This window comes from Mandrillus leucophaeus, unplaced genomic scaffold, assembly GCF_000951045.1.
Source record: "Mandrillus leucophaeus isolate KB7577 unplaced genomic scaffold, Mleu.le_1.0 Scaffold611, whole genome shotgun sequence".
In the NCBI taxonomy this organism is placed as follows: Eukaryota; Metazoa; Chordata; class Mammalia; order Primates; family Cercopithecidae; genus Mandrillus; species Mandrillus leucophaeus.
The window spans coordinates 1,224,536-1,246,549 of NW_012106598.1; the positions used below are offsets into that span (position 1 = coordinate 1,224,536).

Consider the following 22,014-nt stretch of genomic DNA (forward strand, 5'->3'; position numbering starts at 1 on the left):
AGTCTAAGTCTCTTTGTAGGTCTCTAAGGACTTGCTTTATGAATCTGGGTGCTCCTGTATTGGGTGCATATATATTTAGGATAGTTAGCTCTTCTTGTTGAATTGATCCCTTTACCATTATGTAATGGCCTTCTTTGTCTCTTTTGATCTTTGTTCATTTAGAGTCTGTTTTATTAGAGACTAGGATTGCAACCCCTGCCTTTTTTTGTTTTCCATTTTCTTGGTAGATCTTTCTCCAACCCTTTATTTTGAGCCTATGTGTGTCTCTGCATGTGAGATGGGTCTCCTGAATACAGTGCACTGATGGGTCTTGATTCTTTATCCAATTTGCCAGTCTGTGTCTTTTAATTGGTGCATTTAGCCCTTTTACATTTAAGGTTAATATTGTTATGTGTGAATTTGATCCTGTCATTGTGATGTTAGCTGGTTATTTTGCTCATTAGTTGATGCAGTTTCTTTCTAGCATCGATGGTCATTACCATTTTTTTTTTTCTTTTTGAGATAGGGTCTCACTCAGGTTGCCCAGGCTGGAGTGCAGTGGTGCAATCTTGGTTCACTGCAGCCTTGTCCTCCCAGGCTCAGGTGATCCTCCTGCCTCAGCCTCCCAAGTAGCTGCGACTACAGGTGCATGCCACCACACCTGGCTATTTTATATATATATATATATATATATTTAGTAGAGATGGGGTTTTGCCATGTTGCCCAAGCTGTCTTGAACTCCTGGACTCAAGCAATCCATTTGCCTCGGTCTCCCAAAGTGCTGGGATTATAGGCATCAGCCACTGCATCAGGCATTGGCCATTCTTATTTCTGAGTCCATACATCTTCCCCAAATGATTCTACAAACCACATTATATTAAAAAGGGTATAGAAAAATATTATATTGGGAGAGATAGAATCCACATATGAATGCATTTAGAAAAACATTTAACCATGAAGAATTTGACAATGTTGACTAAAAACTCTGCTAGCAGAATCAAACCAAGGAGGAAAAGAAAAAGAGAAAACATTTTCAAGACATTATGCTCAAGGGAAACATGATCAGGGAAAACAAATGCTCAACATACCAACACTGGTGTCACATTTAGAGCTCAAAATTTTAAAAAATATGATCTCCCTGGAAGAGGGGAGGCATTGTTTTATTTAAGGAGCCTAAAGTATTTGTATTCATTATCATATGTCAGCAGCAATTCAAACAGGTTTGTGTCACAGAAGAAAATATGATTCTCTATAATTCTTCTCACCAATGATATGTCCAACAATAACTGGAAAATGCAATACATAAATGATGGCTTTGCCATACATCAGAAATGTTTCTTACAGCCAGGAAGGCTACTGTCATTTTCCATTAATAACTATATGTCCAAATAAAATATTTAAGAACAATGTTCTGTGCTACTTTTGGGAAAAGTCAAATATAAATTGTAGTTGGTTGGTGCAGCAAATTTTTTGTGGTTTTCATTTTTATGCAATACTTTCTTGTAACAATATGACAAATATATCCTTTGGAGTGTGGTAGTCTATTAGGTAACACAGATGTTTTCATTGAATTTTATTGTGTTCATACAATTTTATAACATTAATATTATTATAAAGACCCATTATAAAATATACAAATGCTCAACATACCAACACTAGTGTCACATTTAGAGCTCAAATTTAAAAAAAAATATGATCTCCCTGGAAGAGGGGAGGCATTGTTTTATTTAAAGTGCCTAAAGTATTTGTATTTAATGGGTTATTGTAATAATAAAATGACATGAAATTATAATTCAATGCATTATAATAATATAATCCACTCAATTGATTAATATAATAATCCATTATCAATTATTTTATAATAATTCATTATAATTATTAATTAATAATTTGCTATAGCAAAAATTGATCACATTTAGCAGTGGTCACAATAGAAATGGAAGTATTTCATGTGAGAAGAGATGGCAGCTCCAAGACAGAATAATGCTTGTCTCTAAATGAGACTTACACCCATTTCAGTAATTTGTTTGCAGTTTTTATTGCACATACTTTTTACGGATAGTATTATTTATTTCCTGATCAAGCAACGCTGCAATTACATGAATTAAATAATTACTTACCTAGTAAATCTGAGGCTCTCAAATTGTCTTTCAAAAATGTAACAGAAATAATGGCACTACCTAGAAAGAAAATGGCCATTAGTGGTAGTTCCAATATAAAAGTGTCTATTACGCAATGCCTTTTGAAAGAAGTTAAGCAATTTGTGTCTTACGCCTGATGAGCTATGTCCTGATCAGAGACATTCAGCAGTTGTGGCTATAAAAAGGCCTTTCTTCCCCCTGTGGCTGAGGATATGTGAAAATTGTTGTGGTTTACAACGGATGTGTCTTGTATATTGTGAGGGCTTAATAAAAGTTTACTAAATGACAGAACAAACAAATGGAAAGAAAGAAGAAAGGCAGAGCAGGAAGGGGTAGAAAGACAGGAAGAGATAGAAAGGAAGGAAAGAAAGAAGGATGGGGCAGGGTGCAGTGCCTCACGCCTGTAAGGCTCAGCACTTTGGGAGGATCAGTTGAGTCCAGGAGTTCAAGATAAGCCTGGGCAACATAGTGAAACACCCCATCTCTACTTAAAATACAAAAAATTAGCCAGGCATGGTGGCATGGGCCTGTAGTCCCAGCTACTGGGGAGGCTGAGGTGAGTGGATTTCTTGAGCCTGGGAGGTTGAGGCTGTAGTGAGCCATGATGGCACCACTGCACTGCAGCCTCAGTGACAGAAGGAGATCCTGTCTCAAAAAAAAAAAAAAAAAAAAAGAAAGAAAGGACAGGAAGAACTTTAAATATGTGCTAAACTGAAACTCATGATTTCCCAGCATCTCCTCCCATAATTCCTGTTCTGACAATTCCTGTATCTACTTACTAACACCAGAATCCCAGGACTTCTCCTATTTCTTTTCTATTTGACGATCCACATCCAACAGGTCACTGGGTCAAAGTCTATAGTCCACTCTCTATTTTTTTCTTTTTTTTTGAGACAGGATTTTGTTCTTTTGCCCAGGCTGGAGTGCAGTGGCAAGATCATAACTCACTGCAACATTACATTCCTAGGCTCAAACGATCCACAGGCTTATGCCACCCTCCCAGCCAATTAAAAAATTTTTTTTGTAGAAATGGGTTCTCACTATGTTGCCCAGGCTGGCATCAAACTCCTGGGCTCAAGTGATCCTCCTGCCTCGACCTCCCAAAGTATTGGGATTACAGGCGTGAGCCACTGCAACCAGCCTTATTTCCCTCTCTGTTAGGTCTGTTCCCGAATCTTCATTCCTGTGATCACCAGCCCTGTCCCAAGCTCAGGGCAGCTTCTCCTCTGGCTTAGACCATTAGCTTCTCTCTGACCTCGCATTTCCCCCTTTTCCTGTTTCCCCATACCACCACCAGAGTAATCACTCTAAAATGCAAATCTGATGTAAATACACTGCTTTCAACCCCTAAGTGGCTGGTCTACAGGACAAAGGTCACAGTACCAAGCTGAACACTAGAAGAGCTATCATTTTGCTTCTGATGCTTTGCTCACATTTGTCTATTTCTTTGATAATCTGTAGCCCACCCTTACTGAAGTAATTATAATTCCCAGAATCCACTGTGCAGTTTCATGCTCAATGGCTTATACATGTCCAGCTCTGCCCCTGTCCTTGTGACCAGCTCTAGACTCAAGTGTCACTTCTGGATTCCCCTGGGCTGAGCTGATCACCCCACCCATATGCTCTGATGACCCCTGTATATAGCTTTTTCACCACACCTAGATTTATATGCCTGTCTTCCCCTGAAAGACCATCAGTTCCTTTTAATCTGAGATACGTCTTCTTATTCTTCTAAGATCTCCAGTGAGTAGCTGTATCTAGCACATAAACAGTGTTCAATAAATGCTCATTAAATGAAATGAGAGCGTATGGGATCTCAGCCTTGCAGCTGTTCTCTTTCCCATTAGTGACACTACTGGACTCTCTCCCATACACTCGATCCACGGTCTGCTACTGTCACTTCAGGTATCAGGGTTAAACTGAACCTCTCTGAGTTGTTCCTCTTATGGGGCCATTTCTCTATGAGTATAGGCATGGGAAAATCCAAAATTGTAATAATACAAAAAAAATGCAACATAATATATGCTGTAAATTTTTAATAAAAACGATTTGCTGTTTTTTTTTAAAAGCAAAAGTACAGGAAAGAAAATTATCATAAAATAATATCATCCTGTAAAGAAAATTGCCGTTAATATATTGGTGTTTTTATTTCTCTTCAGTTGAGATCAAACTTTAGTGGCAAATTTATTTTCTCAGTTTCCTCAGTCATCACATTACAATTTGCCATGTCATCAAGAATTCTTCATAGACATAATTTTAATGGTATAATAATCCATTAAACAGATGGTGTGGTTAAATTTGAATGTGACTATATCTGATATTTTGGCAGTTTATTGAAAACAAAATAAGTCCACACCAGAAACCCTCATGCGGGATAAGATGGGATGCTATTTGTCTCTGTTGGGTTTTTTTTTTTTGGTCTCAACTTAGCTTTTTCTCATTCTGGTTGATCTTTGTCCTTCAAAACTTTTCCTGGGCAGGTTACTTATAGGAAAGGAAGCTTCACACAGAGTAAACCAGGCCTGGGAAATGCTCATCAGGCATGAGTTTGAGTGTTGTGGTTTCAAAACATTAAAGCAAGATTTTCTGTAGATAAACTAATGCATGACTACATGGCTCATTAAATTAAGAAATGAATTTGGGATAGGTATAAAAATGTATGCAAATTTTCTATTTCAGATTTGAACCAAAATAATCCAGGGAAACTAATTTCACATGGTAGAGCATGAGAAAAGGTATTAAAAACCTGAACCCCTACCCCACCCTCCAATCCCAGACTTCCTGTGTAATTAAGTAAGGGATGTTTCTAAGTAGGAGATAGATTAGCGATAAAAATAGGTGAAGTGTTGCTGCGTTAACACATCCCAAATGTGTTCCATTCTAACAATCCTTGAGGTGACCATTTCACAACAAAGGATTATAGTAAGAAGGGAAACATTGCTTACATGGAATGAGGAGATTTTAAGCTAGTAGGAGACATAGACATAATCCACTCCAGGTTCTAAACTTGAAATTGGGAAACTGAGGTCCAAAGAATTTGTTTGTCTATTCACTGAGCCATCCATTTAAAACACATTTACATTACAGCAGAGCTGGAACAGGCACCCATATTTCCTTACTCTCAGTCCAGAGCTCTTTCTAGTACACTATACCCCATTGGCTCCCTTGAAGTAAGAAAACATCATTTTACTTTTCTTGTTGCTAAGCCACAGTTTCTTAATACATTTACTTTCAGAAGGAAGAGGGGAAAATGTTATATGGGAAATAATTTCATTGCTAAAAGCAAAAAGGACATAATTGGTAACAAAAAACTGGAAGTACACTACTTGTATCAAATTATATCAATTGCTATAAAATAATTGTCAGAATTTTATGAAACATAAATATGCTACTCTTCCTTTCTGAAAGATAATAGAAGTCCAATGCACTTCCATATTCAGCTAATAATATATTTTTTTTCTGTTTTAAGAGAACATGAGATTTTCTACAAAATTTTTAGGTAATAGAACAAAAAGATATTTTAGTTTTATTTATCTAGTAAAAAAGGCAATAAAAAAGAACATTCTATTAAGATACATTTACTTTCAACTCATTTATCTTGCAAAACATGCTAAAATGAGAGCTGTGCTGAGCAAAAAGGCAGTATTGAGCAATAGCTAATAACATGACTTTTAAGTAGAGTAGTAAATTTTTCAAATGAGAAAAATGTAAACTGAAGTACTCTCATATATGTTTGTAATCAGAGGTCTGTCAAGTTCAACACTTTTTAGTAGTTGCTATAACAATAACCATTGCCTAATGAACACCTCGAAAAGGGGGAAATCTATTATACTTTTATTCCTATAGTAAAATTTAATATTCAAAAATAGAGCATTTCAAGATTAATCATTTAAAAAGCATGAAAACAGAACACACAATTGATTGCTTAGGTAAATATCCAGTCATAACTATAGTTTCACCATAGCTAGTACAAAATTAAACAGATTTGTACTAGCTATGATGAAACTATAGTTATGACTGGATATTTACTTAAGCAATCAATTGTGTGTGCATTTTTGGTTTGAGACATGTTTGGGCAGAGACTCATGAATGCTTTTCCCTCTGGCCTTCAGAAGACACTGGTTTACAGAGAGTGCTCACTGATCTCGGTGCTTTATTAAAAAGTACCTTTTCAGGGGGGAAAATTGATGTAAGAAAAACCAGGAGGAAGATGCGAGCTCTCCTAAGCACATAGTAGTCCTAGCAGGTTAATAAAATGTCCCTGCTTCAGACAGGCTATTTTCCCAGTCAAAACTTCACTGCCCATAGTCAGTGAACTGTTATTCTTGGCAGGTGGGAAATGTTTATAAAATGTGACACCCTTTCCCCATAGGCTTATCAACAATTGATGGCCATTGCAGTTACCCAAGAATCATCTTATCTTGGGGCCGATATACAAAATTTGCAAAAGGGGGTCTCATCTGAGCTGAGCTGTCTTCAACTCATTCTTATTTCATTATCCTTAAGGAAATGCTCAGTTGGAAAGGCTGAGGCTGATTCACGAGGATGCTGGGAAGTGGAATACGGACAGGAATTAGCCAAAAAGACTTCCCTACTGTTTTGTTACTCAGAGTATCACTCCAGGTGAAAAGAAGAAGGTCCTATTGAAGAACTGAAGTTCCACAACACTGCCTAGGTGGCTGGGTGCTGGGCTGGGGTGTAGAACACCTGGGTTTGAGTGTTGCTCTTTCCAGAACCAGCTATGGAATACAGCACATGTTAACACGCTAGCCTCAGTTTTATTTCCTCAACCAGTGAACGGAAGCATTTGTGCTTCCTCCTTTCTATTATTCTCCTTGCTTGAACATTTTATAAACAGTCAGTTATTAGAAATAAGAGTGCATGGATCAAGCTGTGCTCTTTGTGTTTTCCCAGGTGGCTTTCAGTATTTGAGGGAAAAGAGACAGGTCCTCTGTTTTCCAAGATGACCATGGTCTATGTGTGCAGGTATAACTGAAAGCACCAAGATTTGACACAGCATCTTTCCTTTACTTAGTGATGATACGTGTGAACAGGTATACCCACCAGTAGGCAAAGAAACACAACCCCGGTGGATAAATGAATGGGCAGGAACACAAGGAATTCAAAAATGAGAGCAGACAAACACATACGGGAAAGTCCAAATCATCAGTAATAAAGATAATTTAGAGCCAGGTGCCCTTTTCCACACGCAATTTTAAGGCTGAGTATTGACAAGGAAGAAGTAAAGTCAGTACGCCCTCACATTGCTAGTGTCATTGTAAATTGATGCAAACTTTCTGATGAATGATTTTACAATATCTATCAACAGCATCAAACAGTTCAAATTCTTTGACCTAGTAATTCTGCATCTGTGAACTGTTCTAAGGAAGCATTCCAAAAAACTGAGAGTCTCAAGCCTAAAGGTGTCAATTACAAAATTATTTTTCATAGTGGAAAACTGGAATAATCTAAATGTTCAGCAATAATCAGTAGAATATTATGCAGCTAATAGAATTTATTATGGAAAATTACATAGTGATATTGAAAATTTTATGCTATTATGTTGAAGGAGGTAGAAAATTATATTGATACAATGATCATGACAGGAAAATTTATACATAATAATGGTGGCTGAATATTCTACTTATTAAGGGTTTGACATGGAATAATTAACTCTTTCTATCCTCCCAACATCTCAGTGAGATAGTTGGCATTGTTATGCTCATTTTACAGGTAAAGAAGCTGAAGCTTGGAGAGTTTAAGTTTATTACACAATGTCACGCAGTGACTCCAGAGTCAAGCACTAGACCACAATGGCCATAATGCATTAAAAAAATAAAAGGTGAAAGGTAATATACCATTGGTATACCATGGTATAAAAGGCGAAAGGTAATGTACCATTGATAATATACCAATTTATCAAATTTCATTTAGACAGGAGGAATAAGTTTTAGTGGTCTATTGCACAGCATGGTGACCAAGTTAACAGTAATACATATTTCAAAATTCCTAAAATAGTAGATTTTAAAAGTTCTTTTTTTTTGAGACAGGGTCTCCTGTTACCCAGGCTGGAGTGCAGTGGCGCAGTCACGGCTCACTGGAGCCTCAACCTCCTGAGCTCACACGATTCTCCCACCTCAGCCTCCCAAGGAGCTGGGACTATAGGCAATACCGTGTACTAAAAACTAGCCTGGATAGTTTTTCAATTTTTTGTAGACACAGAGTCTCACTGTGTTGCCCAGGCTAGTCTCAAACGTCTGGGCTCAACTGATCCTCCTACTTTGGCCTCCCAAAGTGCTGAGATTACAGCAAAAGCCACTGTACCCACCCTAATTTTTATTTATTTATTTATTTTTTAAACGGAGCCTGGCTCTCTTGCCCAGGCTGGAGTGCATTGGCGATCTCGGCTCACTGCAACTTCCGCCTCCTAAGTTCAAGCGATTCTCCTGCCTCAGCCTCCCAGGTAGTTGGGACTATAGGAGTCCACCACCATGCCCGGCTAATTTTTGTATTTTTCGTAGAGATGAGGTTTCACTATGTTGGCCAGGCTGGTTTTGAGCTCGTAACCTCGTGATCCTTCCGCCTTGGCCTCCCAAAGTGCTAGGATTACAGGAGTGAGCCACAGTGCCCGGTCTTTTGCCTAAATATTTTTAACCATACAAAATGAGAAGTAGATGAGATGATAAATATGTTAATTAGCCTGATGTAATATTTTTACAGCATATACGTCTATCAAAACACCACACTGTACCCCATAAACATATAAAATTATTTGTCAATTAAAACAATTTTTAAAATTACATTAAAAAATAAAAAATTTTGAAAAGATAATATGCCAAAATCCAAAGAGTGGTTCTGTAGAAGTCATGGGGGGTGGGGCGGGGGAAGACGGCAGGAATACTATCCATAAGGGGAAAGGACATACAACCTTCTTCTAGTCTTTCCTCTGGTGCAAAGTGGTACCTCCATGGAGGAGTCTAACGTATTTAATGTACCCAGTTGCCCTTGAAGCTCTAATGCTTTAAGATCAGGAAGCTTCTCAGCAGCAATTGCAGTGGACTGATTCCTACTGGTGAGTCATCTGTTCTCCTTGTGGCTATTAAGTGTCACTTAGGTTGGCAATCAAAATGGAAATTCATTTAGGTTGGCAATCAAAATGGAGATTCATTTTGATCAAGATTCACATAAGGAAACCTATACATGGGCATTTGGATTCAGGTAAAAGACCAAGCAAGTTTCCGGTGCCTTCCAATGATGTCGGGGAGGGTGCCAGTCCCAGAGCGAGGTATGTGTCTTGGTTTTGTGCTTCCTTGTGCGTCTTGATTTACTTAGGAATCAACTCTCGGTTTGTCCTTCATTCACATACTCTCTGATATCCTTCAGTTTATGAGACTCAGTCCAAGACCAGCTGTTATTATGGAAGAGTTATTTGATGCTCTAAGACCCATAGCAGGTCACGAGAGAGAAAAAGCCAACCATAAATTAACCTGATGCATGAGTATTCAGAAAAGTTGTAAATACTTGGTTTGGGCTCTTCTGTAATAGCTACTAATGAGGATTAGTAAATGAGAAGTTAAATACCACACTTCTCTGTTAGCAATTTAGCTCAAGGGCAGCTTTTTACATGTCAGTTTAGAACCCTGTGTCTGTAGAATAATAGGTAAATGGGTATTCCCTTTTTAAATATGTAATATTAAGACATATGTGTGCTTTTTATTTAAACTCTCTTCCCCTAAAATAATAATTTTTTATTAAAAGCTTAATGGTACAGAAGACTGTTCAATAACTGTTTAAATGTTTAGGGTATGTTTAAATGATTTCAATAACTGTTTAAATGATTTTGTTCACTTTTGTTTCTCTCTGTTTTTTTTTACCCTTCATTATCACTTCTTAAAGACAAATGTAACCCAAAGCTAAGACAATCAATTAATTTTACCTTACTCAAATGTGATTACGGATATGATATTCTTATCTGATTCAGCTGGGGAGAAAAAGAACATTTGGTTGACAGGTTAGAAACTCAAATGCCTATAAGGGCCTTTAAGGTAATCCTCTGAAGACAAAAAATAAAATAAAATAAAATAAGGGGGGTGGTCCATAGTAATAAGAGGTATGGGCTCTGGTGAATGAGGGGGGTGGGTGTGGTGATGGGGTGTAGTCTGTAATGTTGAAGGGGTGGGCTCTGGTGATGAGGGGGCTGGGCGTGGTGATGGGATGTAGTCTGTAATGATGCGGCGGTGGGCTCTAGTGATGAGGGAGTGGGCATAGTGATGGGGGTAGGCTGCAATGATGAGGGGGTGGGCTCTGGTGATGAGGGGGGTGGGCGTGGCGATGGGGTGTAGTCTGTAATGATGAGGGGGTGGGCTCTGGTGATGAGTGGGATGGGTGTGGTGATGGGGTGTAGTCTATAATGATGCGGGGGTGGGCTCTAGTGATGAGGGAGTGGGCATAGTAATGGGGGTAGGCTGTAATGATGAGGGGTGGGCTGTGGTGATGAGAGGGTGGGCTGCAGTGATGGGGGGTGCTGGCCATGGTGGTGAGGGGCTGTGGGGCCATGGTGAACTATTCAAGATCAGTGAAAGGTGGCACTCCTGAATCAGCCTTAGCCAACTGCAAATCCAGCACTACCAAATCTGATTCTTTAGCCAAAAATTCAGCTTTTTTGTGTGTGTTATTGTCTAATTTTTACCCATAGGAAATTAATTAGTATTCTTTAAAAGCATTGTTTGAGCCAGTCAAAACGTGGGCCAACTCTGGTCTACAGGCAAGTTTGTGAACTCTGATCTAGCCTACAAATAAAAATTCCATCCATTTTCATTCCCTGGACATTCAATTTATTGTGTCACCTCTGTGATATAAGGAGAAACCATGATGTATATTTATAATATAGGAAAGTAGAAGATAAAACAGTAAGGAAAACTCTCTTTTACCAAAAAAAAAACAAACCATGACATGAAAATAACATATTTACATAATGATGATACAAACAGAGCCTCACATGTAAATATCTGGCTTGTGGTTTCTGACCACTTATAATGGCAACTTTATTGTACTGCTAAAAAGCAAACCACAAAAACACTTTCATGTCAGTCACAATCAGGCTTCAAACACGTGGACACATTGAGCGTGCTCACAGGCTGAGTCAACTCTAACCATATTGAGGCACTGCTATGTAATTATCATTCCCCATTAGTTGTAGAATTTTAGGAAAAGAGGTATGTCAATTACAATGTATTCCATGGAATTAAGGTTTGAATATCTGAGGATATGACAGTTTGAAAAATGTCATCTTACAGAGAGAAAAGTTCTACCATTCATGTTGGCAGGAAGAGAAGTGTCAAGTAATTCATGTTGATTAAAAAATTGCTATTGTCATTTACTGAAGATAATGAAGAGGGAACTGTCATTCAGAGACAATTTGCATAATTTCAAATGAGGGAACTTACCTGGGTTAAGAACAATAATCCTTTCTTTTCTACGTTTTTCTTGGCATGCATTAATGATTAAAGTTGAAAAGACTCCAAAAAAGTAAAAATACTACCACCGACTAGATTAATTCTGTATTACAAATTTAATTGTGTATTACTTCACCATTAGCAGCCTCTCTAGAAATACTTTGTGGCATGCTCAAAAAATAAGGATGAGTAGAAAAGATGTTTCAAATAAAGCGTGTAGGCTTCAGGAATGCTTTCTGCTGAGAGTGTATGAACGGACATAAAATGAAAACTTCAGAGTTTCACACATTTTATGTAGGCCGGTTTTTGGACAAACACGCAAAAGCAGATAACTCAGCAAGCCACTAAGAAAAGCGATATTTTCTGCATATCTTGAACATTAAAATCAATGTCCATGTGAAGTGACACTATCACAGGCATCCTGTGAGGTTTTAGAGTTCCGGTGACCTCATCCAGGCTGGCACTAAGCACATTGCTCTAAGGGACAAAGAGAATTCGCAGCATCTAGGTTTGGGTAACGCCATGGGTCACTTGCTCATTGGTCTGTTTATGTTTCCTTTCATTTGTTTCTAATAAAAATCTTGGAGACCAAAGTTTCTGCTTGACATGATTTCTTTGGAATTCCAAAAGGCCTCACCAGGGCTTCCTGGCTCTGCTATGACCGTCGTCTAATGGATTACAGATACATTTCAGTTTAGGGCTTCATAACAGCACCACAGAAACACACAAAACAACATGTATTCCACATCATGAATTTTGATTTGAGCAAAACCCAGCATATTGGGGAAAATTAGAGATGGAAAAGACTTATCAGACTCACGCTTTCCTCATTTTCTTAGTGCAGTTAGCTCTCCAACCTTAATACAAATTAGTAACAGAGCGACTACTTCTCTTAGGAACTTATTCTAGGGCCACAGAGATCTTGCTGCTAGCTGCTATTATCTTTCCATACAAAATTTCAAGTGCTTAATTTAATATAATTTATCCCAAAGTCAATCTATTTATTACTCATTTCCATTCAGCTGGGCAATGATTGAGGTAATGAGTTTATGTGTCTCATACCTGGCATAGTGGATGCTCATTCAATATTAGTTTCTTACCTTTATTACTTTGTCTAAAGTATTGCCTGAATTTAACTTGGAAAAAGCTGATATGTTCTTGCACTCTTTTCTGGTTACTTTTAATCAATATACTCAGAGGCATAGAACTGAAAAATGTCACCGGTGCTTCCATCATGTTCTATTTCTCCCTCCCTCTCTCCTTGCCCCTGCAACGATCTCCCTCCATATCCCACTTCCTTGCTGCTCCATAGACAAGTTAATTTTATACTGAGAGAAGTCTGCCATGAAGCTATGTAATTCCATGTGGCTTCAATTCTTTCGACTGTTGATAACTTCATTGTTTTTAATCATCTTTAAATGTTTAGGCATAGCATAGATCACAGTCATGGGGATAAACAGAAAAAGGAAAACATTAAATGTAAGCCCACGCTTTGGAGATGCACAAATAATTGAACTCAATTCCCAAAGGATGGGCGTATAGCCCTATGAGTGTTCACAAGCATGAATATTCATGAGTCTCTTGAAATGAACTGTTTAACCACCATGCTTCATTAGAAATTGAAATCTTTTAAGCAAGCATTTATCTCCTCCAACACCCTAGAACGGAATATCCTATCCTTGTTTTATCAAAATTCAAATTCAAACCAATTCTGCAGGCTGCATTGTGTGATTTCCTCGTGCCATGCTCTTCCAGGAAGGGCAAATGTCAAGCAACAAGACACGTAGTCAGTCACCAGTCCCCTGGGTCTCAGTTAAATGGTGAGGAAGGACATGAAACAGGTCATTGTGAGCATGCTGAGAGGTGCCAAAGGGGAAGCATAGGGCAGGGTCGCTGTGTGTGGTTGGACAGGCTGTGTAAGTTTTGGAATGCAGAAAGTCTCCACATCTGAGGTGGCACCATCCGCGTCTCACACCTTGTTGGTTTGTGTATTTCTCAACACAATTCTCTGACAGATGTTGCCAGAGTGTCCTGCTCTAACAAAATTAATGTATTACAATCATTTGCAGACAGACAGAAATAAAGTATTTTGAGAAAGGGCTCTCTTTTTCTAATTCACAAAACGGCACCACACAGATGAGAGGAAGGCCTGCATAGAGTGTGAAGGGAGCAGAGGATAAGCCTGTTTAATTACCTTAGTCTAAAAGCCAGGGAAGGCCTCCTGAGGAAGGGTTTACCTGAGACACGAAGGATTAGCAGTAGTTTGAAATTTTATTACAAACTCCACAGAATAGCTAACCTATGTTTTTGTACTGGATATCTAGTATATTAATAGTTTCCCAGAAAACATATCCTCAAATCACAGTTGATCTGAAAGGAATCTGCCATTCAGCCTCTCTATGTAGTTAATGAACAAGAGAACACAAGCTCTTTGAAACCAGAGCACGAAGATGGAAAACTGCATACACATCTAGCTTTCTAAGCATTTCCTCTGACAAACTCCTGTATTTGTTTTCAAAATGTATTTCGTCTTGGTAGGTTATTTGGAAATTCTTCTATTTTCCACTGTGTTTTGGTAGGGAATATGCGAGGGGGTTGAAGGTAATTGCTACTTAATTAGATGAAAAATGGGCAGTGAGGATCATCCTACTTTTCTGCTCTCCATAAATTTAACCACTGCGTGGATAATAACAATAAAAAGCCTTTCTTGAACTGATTTCTCCATTTTAGAGGATTTAACCATCAGCCATCTTTGGAGGCATGAAAGTATGCTCCATTATAAAGAATAAGGTATTTTATTTTTCTACACACTAATAATCACAAATCATAGTGATGATAGCCAGTGTTGTCATTATGTCAAATACTATCTACCCAACACTGTCTTTAGATGTTTGAGTTTACTCAGTTCTTCCCCACAACGACCTCTAATACAGAAACTACTTCACTCCCATTTTACAGGCTAGGGATCTGAGGCATAAACTGGTTTTAATAATTTGCCCAAGGTCACAGAGCTTGCCAATGGCAGAACTGAGATTTGAACCGTGGCAGTGTGGTCCTAGAGCTCTTGACCTTTCTGCTGCCCTGGTTTATTAGGGTGAGTATTGAACCTAGCCTCTAGGTGAAATTGAAAATCATTAATTAAGCTTTCTGAATTACACAAATCCACATCTAGAATTAACCACACTGCTAGTATAACTCGCGCTTTAGTCAGAATAGATTTTGGACCTATTATTCATTGAGAAAGACTTCCAGTGAGAAAAATAAAGTAAAATTAAAAGATGACACAAGGATACGAAGGTTCTGACTCTCTCAAAAAGCTGGACCCAGGCCTGGGCATCCCTGTGCACTGAGATCATTCCCCATTTTGCCGTCTTCACGGTGAGGCATAGACGGGTTATTTAGGCTGAGTCTCTAGCACGATGTGACTGCCTGTGAGCTTTGCCTTAAGAATTCCCTAAAGGGTTTTCTGCAGAACTGCCTTGAGATACAATCAAGGGAATCTCAGATGCGCTCAGTATGTTTTGGAGACCTGGCGTACTGCATCTGCCTCTCACGATTCACAGTGTGCATGGGCCTGTCTTAAGGCCCCAAGAAGCTCTACACTAATGAAACCTCTGTCACCTTTAAAACCCCAAATTGCAGAATGCTGTTTGATTATGGAATTCTTTGTTTCTTAGAACACCTATGAATCTACCTGTAAAACTAATGTTGGACAAATGCTGCCTGAAGCTGAGCATGTCAGTGAGGAACAGCAGGACACACAGAGAGAGGGGAAAAAATCACAGAAGAAAGATGTTTCAAGGCAGGAAAACATGGGTAGAGGGCAAGTTGAAATGCCCATATTGCTAACTGTGGTGCTTCTTACAAATGAGTCCTATATGTGACTAGCATATATGTCAGACATATATATATCAATCATATGACATGCATACTTTAATTGAATACATATTCAATTAGTATAGTATCTATTAATATAGAACTATATTTAATATATATTAAATATATAACAAAATAAAATTTAATATCTTATTAAATATAATCAATATATTAAATATATATTAAATATAATCAATATAATTATATTAAGTATAATAATACAATTATATTAAATATGTTAAATACAATAATAAAATTGTATTTATTAAACATAAATATATTAAATATTATATATTTAATTGAATATATTGTACTCAAAGTATACAAATATATATTATACTCAAAGTATACAAAAGGAGCAGGAATTTTGATTATGTGAGACAAAATAGCAGGTCTGGCATATTAGCAATCATCAGTGTAGTAAAACTAGTCCACGTGTTTACCTGCACTGTCTCTCCCTACTTCTGGAAAGGAAAAATGGAGCAGAATGTGTTGGTGTGAACCAGACTGTCTAAGGAGAGGGAGAAAGATAAAAGACTTAAGGGACTTAACACATTTGGATTTAAGGGCTAAAACTATTGTAAGTGTTCTGGATTTTAATAGTTTCTGTCTCTGTCTCCTTCTCTTAGAAAAGCAACAAAAGACAGAAGAAAAATCAGAAAAGAATCTGCAATTTCCCATGCAACACTGCAACAGGTCTTATTTTTTATTCAAATTCAATGGGAGATTTGATTTCTTAAAGCTCCCAAGAAATGATACCAAAAAAAAGTTTTAACATAGAAAAGTGTGGATTTTCTGCTTCATCTTTAGACACAGACATAAGACACATCTGGTTTATACTTTCCCTTTTCCTTCAAATTCTCTAGAGTTTCTAGGATCTTTATAAAGAATCTCAGGGTAGCAGGGGTTTGTACTAGGGAAAATCCTCCATCACCAGCAGTCCCTCACCCACCCACAAAGCTTTACAATGACTTAAATCCAGCTCAGGACTGCTGTGGGAATACTATTTATGAACATACATTACTGTGTGTAAAGATTGTAAAGTAGGAAATGAGTTGTGTTTGAGGCTATAAGTTCACATCTTTGAATCATTTCAGATGGACAGAGAGGGAGATAACTAAAAATGTTCTGAAGCTGAAACATTAATTGGGGCTAACAGCACACAAAGAAAAATAATCTATAGCATGAAGAAAAAGCCCATCTGTCAAGGCAGTAGGCTCCGAGTTTGAAGGTGGGTGGACTGGCTCGCAGGGGACTTGGGAGAATAGGACTCTCTTTCTGAGTGGAAGTTTGGAAAGCTTCAGCTTTCAGTTTTTAATGAGAGCTTGGATCAAGTCTTGCCAAGATAGGCAGACTCACAGGCAGCTTCACTGAAGGTCTAGGAAGGGTACGACTGCTGACTCTGAAGTCCTGAAAACTGCCCCATTCTCACTTCAGGCCCCATGAGGTCTGGTTATATCTCATTTCTGTGAAATCTCTGATCTTTACAACAGTATTTCCCCTTGTCTGAACCACCTGGGGGTAGCACCCTTTTTCTTATACCCCACTCCTGCAAAAGACTTCCCAGGACCAGGAGACGTGAGATAAATGGAGAATTTCAATACCATATGGTGCACTCACCACCTGCCTTCCCCAGTTATCTATCTAATATGCCCGGACACATTTTTCTCTGGCTATTTCATGGAAACAGCATAAAGTAAGGAACAAAACTAAAGATCAGCATGACAAACACAGTCATTATTGGAGAATAAAACAATATTTTCAAGACAGCAAGAGTCTGGAGGGATCCCAAGTTCACCATATAACTAGATCTTTTATCTGTTATTTCTTAGATTTTGAAAACATAAAATGTCTAAAATGTCTATGTACATGTTATGTGGTTTACTAAATAGAAAGTGAGGTTTACCCAATTTGCTTATTCTATTGGAATGTTAAAAACAGTAAATGATTACATAAATTGTGTGCCTCTTCAGAGTAGTAACAGGATGGCTCTTTTAAGTAGGCTATTTCTAGAAAGCAAAGTTAAGTGTTTTTTTTGCTAAATATTCTGTTATACCTCATTCAAGTATTTTAAATAAAATATTTTAAATGATTGAGATAAATGACTTACAAAATAAAATAAAATTATCTTTGAATCTGCATTGTTTCAGTTTAAATGATGTTTTCTTTAAGAATATCATATAGTTGTTTAGGAGGAACATTTAAATTGGGATATGTAAACATGTGATATGCTTGATCTAGTTGTTAACAGATAATGACTATCAAGTTGTTTCTATTTCAATGAAGTTTCTAAATTCACGCAAATTTAGAAACATCCTGTTTCCATAGCAACAGATAAAGAGTAAAACCAAAAAGATTTTATTGATTTTAACAGGGCTTAGAGAATTTGTTCTTCTTTTTAGCAGTGATTTTTGCTCTTTTTTTTTAAAAGTCTTTCACAACATCTCATTTTCTGTTTTCTAAACGTATTTAGTAAATTACATAAAATTTCAAAGTAGATATTTGTGACATTACTGTAAAATTACACATTCTTATAGTAATGTAGAATAACCAATATTTAATTCTTAATGTCAAACAGATACTAAACTATGAAGTCAAGACCAGACATCAAAGATTCTAACCACAGGTATTATCAGTTTAACATATGAATAAAACATTGCATTACAAATGCTTTTAGGTAACTCATTAATGATTACAAGCATAGTATAACATTTTCTGTCACTGTTAATTTATTAAGACTCAGGCATCAGGCTTTCACAGATAAGTGTTAGAGTCACAAACTGCAAGTTTCTATAGTTAATGTGACAGCGTGACAACGGATCGCTGAAATTAGCAGAATAATTGTTCCATGTTAATGTGCTAAGAAACCAGGCAATAGACTTTCTTTTTTTGTGCATTTGTTGTTTCAGTTGTGTGTTTTTCTCCAATTTTTCTGCTCATTAAGTTTCTGTTTGTCAAAACACACAACAGCTTACCTGTAACAGACACACAGCCTAATGGAGCGATCAGAGTAATGGGAGCAAATCCATAGGCTGCGAAGTTCCCCGTCTCTCCCACGGCCATCAGCAGGACACCACCCCACCACAGCACACTCTTGAAGTATGGCCTTGGGTGCTCCTGTTGTGCCAGCTGAAGGTGAGAATATTTCTGAAAGTAAATCAGAAGATAAATAAGAAAACATTCTGAGCTATGAAGGGAATGCCACTTTTTTTCTTTTGTCTTCCTTTAATTCTTTTTATAAGAACACTAATTTATTTTTGTATTTTTTAAAGAACAAATACATTTTTGGGGAATTATTGAAAATTATACTAGGTCATTTTCTAGCAAAGATTTGTATAAACAAATATAGTGGTCACCCCTCGATCCACGGATTCATTTTCTGTGGTTTCAGTTACCCATGGTCAGAAAATATTAGATGGCAAATTCCAGAAATAAACATTTCATACATTTTAAATTGCATTCTCTTCTGAGTAGCAGGATGAAATCTCTTGCTGTCCCACCTGGTATGTGAATCCTCCCTTTGTCCAATGTATCCAGGCTACAGATGCTCCCCGTCCCTTAGTCATTCAGTGGGCCTCTCGGTTATCAGATCAGCTGTTGCAATAGCACAGTGCTTGTGTTCAGGTAACCCTTATCTTAGTTACTTGTTCTATTTTATTATTAGTTATTGTTATTAACCTTTTACTGTGCCTAAGTTATAAATTAAATGTGATCATAGGTATGTATGTATAGGAAAAACATAGTATATACTGAATAGGGTTCAGTATTAGCTCTAGTTTCAGACATCCACTGGGAGTCTTGCAATTTATCCCCTGAGGTTAAGAGGGAATTACCATATAACATTCTGGGAGATATTTTGATGTTCGGGTTTATTTTGATTCAAATCATTTTAGAGACTGCAGCAATTTGATTCTAATTCAAACTGATTCATTAAATGATTTAAAATGGTTTATTTAATTCCTGATTTGGTTAAAAATTCATATTTCCTTCAATTTGCATTTAGCAAATCAGCAATTTATTCAGGTTTCTAATTCATGTTCAATTATAGTTCCTATTTTGTATTCTACATTCTTTCCTCAAGACCATTAGTCTATACTGGCATATTTAAGAGCATTTTAAAGAAAGGGGAAAAAACCCTATAATCTGTACTTTTATGAACTGCTTCTAAAAAGTATCCATATCCCACCTGAGGTGAAGGCTATGAAAGAAATCAAAGTACTGCAAATCAAACCAGTGACACCATAGGCCCCTTACCTAGGGTCTACAATACAGTCAGAGCCCACTCCACACCCCCCAAAATTAATTTCTTTTAAAATCAGAAGAAGAAGAAAAATGAATGCACTCCAGCTTGCATTATATTTCTCTTTACACCAATGAGGTCATAAAATATATATATTTTTATAATTTTTATGGAGAAAAGAGCCACAAAGACAAAAGTTTCCAAGGCCCATGAGAGTCATAATGTGTCCCTGGATTAATCTACAGTGCTAGAAAAATAAGCTTTTTTCTTACCTGAATATTTAGAGAAATGCTGATCACCAAGTTTCCTAAAATGGCCAGCAAAACTCCAAAAAGGTGAATCTGTAAAAGAAAATGTTTTCCTTAAATAATACTTGTAAGATATTTACTGGAAGAAAAAAGACAAATTTAGGTATTCATTCATTTGTTCAGTAATTCAGCTTTAGCTTAGTACCCATTTGCTAGGGTAGGTTTGATAAAAATTACACATTCTTATAGTAATGTAGAATAACCAATTAATACCATAAATACCTATTAATATGATTTAATTAGAATTAGTTTTTCACTTTTTTCAGACACTATTTTTAAGAAATCACTTGGTCCTCTATGAATTCTCTAGATATTTGCCTGCCTCATTTACTAATATAAATAAAATATTTATTTGGCTTTTTCCTATCAAGATGCTGCTTCTTATGTATCCTTTCTTTTTATTTTCTTTTCTCTAATAGGTTTTGGAGGACTGTGATATGAAAGAAAGATAATCGGACTACAAGGTAAAGGATAAATCTGAGACACAGATTTGCTCTTTTCTAACTGGGTAACCTTTTGAGCAAGTTACTTCACTTCTCTGGCCTAAGTAAAAATGGGATATTAGATAAGATGTTTCCAGAAATCCCTTTACTTCTAAGGCTCTATGATCTCCACTGGAGATGGGCTAAATTTTCCTACTACTCCCCTGGTCAAAAACCTACAATGATTCTCTACAGTCTACTATATCAAACAATAAACTACTATACCAGCTCACCACAATTAGTCCTCACCCAGCCCTCTGTCCATAACTTACTTTTAATGTGCTTCCTCTATCTCAGGTATGTGGCACGTGCTATCCTCCAGCCAGATGTGACACTTTCTCATGTCACTGCTCTCCTAGGTCGTGCAGGTGCGCCTCTCACTCACTCCAACCAAACCTCGCCCTCTTGGCCTGCAGAGGTCCATCTCCTTGAGACCTCCTCAGACCACCTCGGCCCACCTTGACTTTCTCAGATTCTAAATGGTAAGCCTCCCTTATTTATTCTTTAATATTATCATGTTTGCTCAAATTCTCTGAGGGAAAAGAACCAAGTCTTATGCTTCTTTCTATTGGGTCTTCTGCATCATCTACTGCAATATAAAATTGAAGATTTAACAAACACTTGCTTGAAAAAGTATATAATCATCTAACACAAGAACTATAGAAGTTAAAAGGTAAGTTCTTACACATTGCCCAAGATGTTTATCATGGATAGCTCATGTATTATTTAATGATTTCAAAAGATGCATTTGTTGCTCCCATCTAGGTCCAAAAGTATAATATCTTCTATTAGTATAAATTAGCAGTGATACAAAGGATCATCTCCCTCTTATTCTACAGTATGTAACTTCTAGCTAGCTTCAAATTCCAAGAAGTTATTTGAATTTCAAATGAGCATTGCAACCACAAAGAACCCTTTTCAGAATGCAAAATGTCTTTGAAGTTTTAGAGCTTTATTATATGTGATTTTTGTAGCAATAAGACACCAAATTCCAGCCTGACTCAAGTATAGCATGAAATTTAGTATTTAGAAATGAAATTTAGTATTTTTTAAATGAAGTAAAAAGTTGAAAACTCATTATATAGTTGATATATAATATCCATGGTCTTTAATCAGTTAAGAATTTTCTTTTCCTAAGAGAGGCAATTGGTAATAATTTTGATCACGATCCCTCATGGGGAAACAATTGAGGTACAATACAATGTACTATTTCCATGCTTCCTATTTACATCTAATGTACTTGGCATTAATCAGGAAAATGAAGACTGAGAAAAAACTTTGGCCATGAATGGATATTTATTAACATCTCCCATAATTATAAAAGTACATTGTTGAATAGAAATAACTCACTTTAAAATTCTTTAAGTCATTCACTAAACAGTTTAAATGGATTCAGGCTGGGTATTTAAAAATTGGTGGCAGGGTTTGGCAATAATTTCTTGGATATGACACCAAAGCATAGGCATTGAAAAAAATAGATAAATTGTGTTTCACCAAGATTAAAAGCTGTGTTTTTTTTTTTTTTTTTTTTTT

At 36.9% G+C, this 22,014-nt stretch overlaps 1 protein-coding gene across 1 annotated transcript in view; it reads right to left on the reverse strand.

The window, feature by feature from the left end:
* NIPAL2 (NIPA-like domain containing 2) overlaps window positions 1–22,014 on the reverse strand; it is a 185,822-nt gene that overhangs the window by 45,879 nt on the left and 117,929 nt on the right. Inside the window, exons 2-4 of the mRNA XM_012000020.1 lie at window positions 19,964–20,032; window positions 18,427–18,598; window positions 2,100–2,159 (exon numbers count right to left, since the gene is read on the reverse strand). Coding sequence (XP_011855410.1) covers window positions 2,100–2,159; window positions 18,427–18,598; window positions 19,964–20,032 — 301 coding nt within the window. The remainder of the gene's footprint in view (window positions 1–2,099; window positions 2,160–18,426; window positions 18,599–19,963; window positions 20,033–22,014) is intronic.